Below are 7820 nucleotides of genomic sequence, written 5' to 3' on the forward strand. Positions count from 1 at the left end.
GCCACCTTAGGTGTATGTGGCTGGCGCCTTAGACGCTTGAGCCACAGGCGCCGAGCCTGTGCAGAATTTTTGAAATTGATGATACTCATTTTATAATCATTTGGTTTAGGTGACAAACATTGAGAAAGCATGAAAGGTTTTCCAAAGACTCTGAAATAAGACTTTTGACTCCTTATATGTGTATAAAATTAAATAGCATCTGGGGAGATGTTGGTTAATGGGTATAGTGTTTCAGTTTTGCACGATGAAGAGTTCTGGAAATTGGTTGCATAGTAGCGTGATTATATACTGCTGAACTGTGTACTTAAAAAATGCTAAGAGAGTAGATTTCGTTATGTGTATCTTATAATTTAAAAAAAATAGCACATGGTGAAAGCACTTTTAATTAAATATGCAGCATCAATCTTTTTATCATTATGCTTAAATGAAATCGAGCAGATCATAGCCAAGAAATAGCATTTTCTTTTCTCTCAGGTGCCTTTCCCAGAGTGTTGTGAAGGTAGGCCATCCATCTTAGATGTTTAGAGCCCCTCATCTGTAATTATTGCACTATACCTGTTTCATTGCATTCTGTTCCTGTCCAGGTTGGCTGTAACCCCAATGAAGATGTAGCTATCTTTGCTGTTGACTCGTTAAGGCAGCTCTCCATGAAGTTTCTTGAGAAGGGTGAATTGGCCAACTTCCGTTTCCAGAAAGATTTTCTGAGGCCCTTCGAGCATATTATGAAGAAAAACAGGTATGTGCTTTGCTCTGTAAGTCCTTTGGTCACATTCTCCTATGAGACCCCAAAAAGCCCTCTTGACAGTAATCGCACAAATAGTGATTTTTTTTCTTCTCTTGGTGGAAGCAAATAGAACAAACAGGCTGTGATTCACACTAGTTGTCCTAAGATCTATATGTTAGGCCAGGCGCAGTGGCTAACGCCTGTACTCCTAGCACTCTTGAGAGGCTGAGATGGATGAACTGCTTGAGCTCAGGCGTTTGAACCCTACCTGAGCAAGAGCAAGACCCTGTGTCTAAAAATAGCCAGGCTTTGTGGCGGGAGCCTGTAGTCCCAGCTACTCGGGAGGTTGAGGCAAGAGAATCGCTTAAGCCCAAGAACTGGAGGCTGCTGTGAGTTGTGACGCCATAGCACTCTACCAAGGGCAATAAAGCAGGACTCTGTCTCTAAAAAAAAAAAAAAAAGAATTATGTGACCCAGTATTTCCACACTGGTCCCTCTGAAGCATCCTGTTGATTCTTTTGCTTCAGCCTGTGCTTACTGAGGCCTGCCATCTGCTAGGCACTACTGTAGAGAATATTCCAATAAAGAAAACATTTAAAAGTCCCTGTTCTTGGGGCAGCACCTGTGGCTAAGTGAGTAGGGCACTGGTCATCACACTGAGGTTGGCGGGTTCAGATCTGCACCCGGCCAGCTAAAAGAACAATGACAACAACAAAAAGCCAGATATTACGGGTGGTGCCTATAGTCCCAGCTACTTGGGTGGCTGAGATAAGAGAATCACTTAAGCCCAAGAGTTTGAGGTTTCTGTGATCTGTGACACCTACTCAAGGTAGGTGTGGCATCTATGGCACTCAGGGCAACAGCTTGAGACTCTGTCTAAAAAAAAATCTCTGTTGTCATTGGGCTTTGAATTGATAATAGTTACAACTGAGTGTGATGGGTATACAGGAATTCACTACACTATGCTCTCTACTATTCTGGGTGTGAATGAAGGGGCAGCAGCAGTCTCCTGGATGTGTCTTTTTCTCCTGGTATCCCAGTTCTCTGCCTTACTGATTATTTTAAGCAGTAGTTCTCTCAACCTGTGGGTTGTGACCCACAGGAACTGTATTAAAGGTCCGTGGCATTAGGAAGGCTGAGAACCACTGATTTTAAGAGACCCAAAATTAAGCCCAGAGTCAGGCATCACTCCTGATTTTAACAAATGCACAAAAATATTCTCGAAGCTTTGGAAACACCAGTGAGAGAGTGCCTGAGGAGACTGAGGCCTCGTATTGGAAGTGCTTGATAGTCAGGAGAAAAATGCAGGATATAGAATTTGACAGAGTACAATAGAGATAGTGAAATGCATTTCTCCACATAAAATAGCCACAACATCATGTAAAGGAATTTCTTTTCATTATACGTTCTCTGCGTTTTTCAGAACTTCGGCTGTCATTACATATTACTTTTAACGATCGGGCAAAAGTATTTTAAGAAATATATATAGTTCATGCCAACAAGTTGCTGAATTCCCCATGAGGAAGCAGCCATGAGTTCAGATTCATTATGCATTGAAGTTGCCTGAGTATGTCATCATTCCTCCATTATCTGCAGATGGCTTGTTTATGTTGTGGACTTTAGCTAATTTTTAACTGTTTTGACTTTCTCCTTGCTTTTTCTAAATGACCTTTCCTATTATCAGTTATTATGGGTCTAGAAGACAAACATGGACATTATTCTAACACAGATGAAAGTGGAGAATCAAATCTGCCTCCCAAGACCACTGTACTGACTTTCAAAGCTAGTACTATAGAAACAATAGATTTGTACAGTTTAATTTCCTTCTGTTTAAGACATCACAGAGTTCTCTTGTAATCATATGTCTTACATTGTGAGACATATATACTAAGCTGTTGCAAGTATTCAGATGTTACCATGTTTAACCATGCAGCTGTTTTCAGTAAGTAGGTCATGTATCTTCAGCTTTTGTTTTATAATAATTAAAAATATTGCATCTTAAAACTATATATGTACTCCAGTCCACGTATATTTCTGCCACAAAATCTAAGAGGCTATGTACTAAGAATTCAGTAATCATTTTCTCTCAGCAGCAGAATTATAAATATATTAGTTGAAATATTTGGGGACAGAAAAACTGACCAACAGTGACTTAAACCACAAGACTATGTGTGGTTTACATAACAAGAAGTCAGGGACAGGCATCTCAACTTTGGTTCCATAGCTCAAATTGTTAGTGGAACCCAGGCTCTTTGAATCCTTTTATTCTGCTAGGTGCCAAGGGTCAGCTGTTCAACCTGGAGTTTATTGTTAATTGCAAGGTGGATCTAGCTCTGGGCATTGTGCTATCTTCAGAAAGGGAATGAGAGTAAAGGTGGCAGAGCCTAAATAAATATGGATTACTGTGTGCTTTAGCAATGTGTTTTTAAGTGCTGCTTCTAAGGGATGAGCTGTGTTTGTTTCTCTTCCAGCTCTCCAAAGTGCAGATGATATGACCATCCCATTTCTTCCTCAGGTCTCCAACCATCCGGGACATGGTGATCCGCTGCATTGCCCAGATGGTGAACTCCCAGGCAGCAAACATCCGTTCTGGCTGGAAGAACATTTTTGCTGTGTTCCATCAAGCAGCCTCTGATCACGATGGAAACATTGTGGAGCTGGCCTTCCAGACCACGGGCCACATTGTCAGTAAGTGGCTCTCTTCCTTCCTGACTAACAACGTTCCACCTGCAAGTCTAGAAGGGTGATCATCTACTTGCTGTTTTCCTCATTGTGGCTCTGCTGTGATGTAATAATGTGCCAGGCAGTATTTGAAAGATGTGGCATGGATTAGTTCTCATCTTAACTCTATTTTGACTTTTTTCCTTGCCTTCCCTAGATGGCTTTTCCTATTATTAGTCAGTTTGTATCCGGCAAACAAACATGAATGTTATTCTTAGTAAGATGAAATTTTAAAGTCACATTTGCCATCTCAAGGCCACTCCAGTGACTATTAAAGAAATATAGTCAATCCTCAAGTATTAGCAGATTCCATGTTTGAGAATCACCTACTCACTGAAATTCACCAGTATTCATGGTGCTTTTGTGGCCATTTGCTGGCAGGTACGTGCACAGAGCAACAGAATGCCAAGGTGCACGTTCCCAGCTGGGGTGGAATAAGTTGACACTCTGCCTTCTTGTTGCAGCTGTCATACCAAAAATGAGTGTGCTTTCTCTGGTCTACTGACATGTTTTTCACATTTTATGCTTTTTATTAGAGATTTCACTGTTTAAAATGCCCCCTAAACAAATTTCTGAGTGTTGACTAGTATTCCTAAATGCAGAGAGACTAGGATGTGAAAATACATGTGTTAGATTTTCCTTCAGGCATGAGCTATTGTGCTATTGGCTGTGAGTTCGATGTTAATGAATCAACTATGTATATCAAATAAGGTGTCTTTAAACAGAAACAAACATACAACAAGGTTATGTTTTAATTAGTTGATGAAAATATTGTGACCAGAAACTCACATGAACCTAACTCCAGATTTCCTCTAGGAACAATGGTTCGGTATTCACTAATTCAGTGGTTCACAACAACTTTATAGAACATACCTATAGGCCAGGCGCAGCCAAGGCGGGTGGATTACTGAGCTCATGAGTTTGAAACCACCCTGAGCCACAGCAAGAACTGTCTCTGAAAATAGCTGGGTGTTGTAGGCCTAGCTACTCAGGAGACTGAGGCAAGAGAATTACTTAAGCCCAAGAGTTTGAGGTTGCTGTGAGCTATGAAGCCATGGCACTCTACCAAGGACGACAAAATGAGACTCTCTCTCAATAAATAAGATAACTATACTAAATAATAAGCCAGCTGTGCTATTGTTTCCTCTGTTGTATCAAAGAAGAAATTGAGGCACAAAAAAGCAAAATAGAAAAACTCACCTGAGGGTGCACAGCTTGGAAGTGGTCAAGCCAAGACTCACACCCAGACAGTCTACCCCAGAGTTAATACGGCATCCCTCTATCCTGGACTGCCTGCGATCATGTAACAAGGTGTTACTTGTTCTCTGTGGGAATTGTAAGGCCTTGGGCCATCTTTGCACATAGTGGCACTCAGTAAATGTTTGTTGAATGAACGGCTATTTGGGCCTTTACATCATTGCTTGAACTCAGAAAACCAGTTTAGCCCAAGCTATGCTCTACACAGTTGTTCATGAATAATTTAATAGGAAAAACTGTCTTCCAGAGATCCTGAGATGCTTTTCTTAGATTTCATAAGGATAATTATCTTATGTATATTTTCATTCCCATCCCTAAATCTTGGTCTTAGACAAAATGTGCCTTGTGTTTCCCCAGCAACTATTTTCCAGCACCATTTCCCTGCAGCCATCGATTCCTTTCAGGATGCTGTGAAGTGTTTGTCAGAGTTTGCCTGCAACGCTGCTTTCCCCGACACGAGCATGGAAGCCATCCGGCTTATCCGTTTCTGTGGGAAATATGTCTCTGAGAGGCCTCGGGTATGTTTTTCCCCTCCTTGCTCATACAGGCAATGAGGAAGGAAAGGATCATGGGGCAAACACTTTCCCCTAACCACGAGCATCCCAGCTACTCTACTAAAAATAGAAAAATTAGCCAGGTGGTGTGGTGAGCACCTGTAGCCCCAGCTACCTGGAAGGCTGAGGCAGGAGGATTGCTTAAATCCAGGAAATTGAGGTTGCTATAATCTAGGCTAATGCCATGGGTTTCTAAACCTGGACAGCAGGGTGAGACTTTGTATCAAAAAAAATCCCTTTTAGGAAGTGACACGCCATTGTAGTGTGCCTAAGAAATCACATCTAAAAATCACTTTTTATTTTCTCCCAAAAATTTTAGGGATTTTGTCAATATATATATTGTTAATTTGTATAAAGCACTTTAACAGTTCCTGTTAGTAAATAGGCCCATAGGAGGCACTCAGTAAATAGTAGCTGCTGGGGCTAGGCATGATGGCACACACCTGTAATCCTAGCACTTTGGGAGGCCCAGGCAGAAGGAATACTTGAGACCAGGAGAATAAGACCAGCCTGAGCAACATAGCAAGACACTATCTCTGTGAAAAAGAAGAAAACCTATCTGGGCATGGTGCTAGATACCTATAGTCCTGGGCAACAGAGCAAGACTCTGTCTCACAGGAGAGGCAGGAGTTGCTCCTGCTATTCTAAATGGTATATATTACAGTAACATTCCAGAAAGTCCTAAGATAATGAGTCATCCTGGATATTATACCAACACTATCTTGCTCAGGCTAGTCTCAAACTCCTGAGCTCAGGTAACCCCGCAATGTTGGCCTCCCAGAGTGCTAGGATTACAGGCGTGAGCCACCACTCCCAGCTTAGTGTTCTTAATGTGATACCTCCCACCGCCCTTGTGACCTGCCCCACTCAGCTTGTTCTAAAACCTACAAAGGTCTCTAGGTTTATTTTGGGAAATTGGTCATGTGTCTTTTGCAGTAGGTCATGTCTCTGTGTCTTTTGTCCTGACTGTACCCTTGCTGAAAGGAGATTATTAGGAGGGGACTATGGTGGGGCCTTAATATGATCTAGTTCCCTTCTAGTTCTTTCCTTTTGCATGCTTAATCTACATCTGATGTGTGATTTCCATTGTAGGTGCTACAAGAATACACAAGTGATGACATGAATGTAGCTCCTGGAGACAGAGTATGGGTCCGGGGCTGGTTCCCCATCTTATTTGAACTCTCCTGCATCATTAACAGATGCAAGTTGGATGTACGGACAAGGTAACTGTGTCCCCAGGGCGGTGGCCCCCTGCATCACTGAAATGAGCCTCAGTCACTCCCTCATCTGGCCCTTCTCTCCCACTCTCTTCTCTCTCGTTCTCTTCCTCCACCCACTCTCTCTTCTGTGCCTCCAGAGGACTCACAGTCATGTTTGAGATCATGAAGAGCTATGGCCATACCTTTGAAAAGCACTGGTGGCAGGACCTGTTCAGAATTGTATTTCGGATTTTCGACAACATGAAACTCCCTGAGCAACAGTCAGAGGTAGGCGATGTCTACAGCATTGCCCTGGATATGATGTGAAGGCAGGTCTGACCTATATCCACCTCTGGGGGTTGCATTGTCATCTACCTGGAGTCCTTAACATACTGAGCTACTAAAGGGTATGTTTTAAAAATGGAAAACCCTTCCTGGCACTCTATCACCAGTGCCAGCTGGCCCTAAGAGACTCTCCCCATCCTCAGAATGAGAGGAAGCAAATCAGCATGGTCTGCTGCTTGACCTTCAGGCATTGTACCTGCCAATTCAGCAGGGCTCCTCACTGGTCATAGTTTGGTTCATACCCACTTCTGAACAGTCAGTAGAAAATGGCACATCTCTGGTCCTTAGGGGTTTTTAATTAAGTTATGGTTAGAGAGGATGTTGAATATTTAGGCCTTTTCTTTAAAGGACATTTGATGCCTCTAGGTATTTTTTGTTATCTGTCTCTTAGATGTAAAAGGGCAGGGAAAGGCTATTCTATCTCAGGATTTTTAGATGGGAGAATAACTTCTTTGGGAATACCATTTCTTCCCTCTCTAGGTATAAAAGTAACAAATGGAATATTAAGCATATATAGAAAAATTCATGTTTTACTACCCAGAAATTAATGTTTTGGCAGATTTTCCTTATTTCTACATGGTTTCAATATGGTTGATATCATAGTATAGATGGAATTTTCTAATTTTTTTTAATTTAAAAATAATTTAATGTTTTCCTTGTTATAAAACAAATACCAAGCCAGGTGTGGTAACTCAGACCTGTTGTAATCCTAGCACTCTGAGAGTCCAACGTAGGAGGATTGCTTGAGCTCAGGAGTCCAAGACTAGCCTGAGCAGCAAGAGTCAGACTCCATCTCTACTAAGAATAGAAAACTTGGGCAGCGCCTTTAGCTCAGTGAGAGGGTAGGGCGCTGGTCACATACACTGAGGCTGGTAGGTTCTCATCCACTCCGGGCCAGCTAAAACAACAATTGACAACTGCAACAACAAAAAAGAAAAATAGCTGAGCATTGTGGCAGGCACCTGTGATCCCAGCTGTTGGGAGGCTGAGGCAAGAGAATTGCTTAACGGCTCGGCGCCT

General features: G+C 42.1%; 1 protein-coding gene across 1 annotated transcript in view; it reads left to right on the plus strand.

Annotated features, from left to right (window-relative positions):
• The window catches only part of ARFGEF2 (ADP ribosylation factor guanine nucleotide exchange factor 2), a 105069-nt gene that overhangs the window by 72544 nt on the left and 24705 nt on the right, over nt 1-7820 (plus strand). Inside the window, exons 26-30 of the mRNA XM_023511981.1 lie at nt 585-736; nt 3240-3412; nt 5060-5220; nt 6349-6479; nt 6614-6743. Coding sequence (XP_023367749.1) covers nt 585-736; nt 3240-3412; nt 5060-5220; nt 6349-6479; nt 6614-6743 — 747 coding nt within the window. The remainder of the gene's footprint in view (nt 1-584; nt 737-3239; nt 3413-5059; nt 5221-6348; nt 6480-6613; nt 6744-7820) is intronic.

The sequence above is a fragment of the Otolemur garnettii genome, unplaced genomic scaffold, assembly GCF_000181295.1.
Source record: "Otolemur garnettii isolate 467f Iridium unplaced genomic scaffold, OtoGar3 scaffold00023, whole genome shotgun sequence".
Taxonomy (NCBI): Eukaryota; Metazoa; Chordata; class Mammalia; order Primates; family Galagidae; genus Otolemur; species Otolemur garnettii.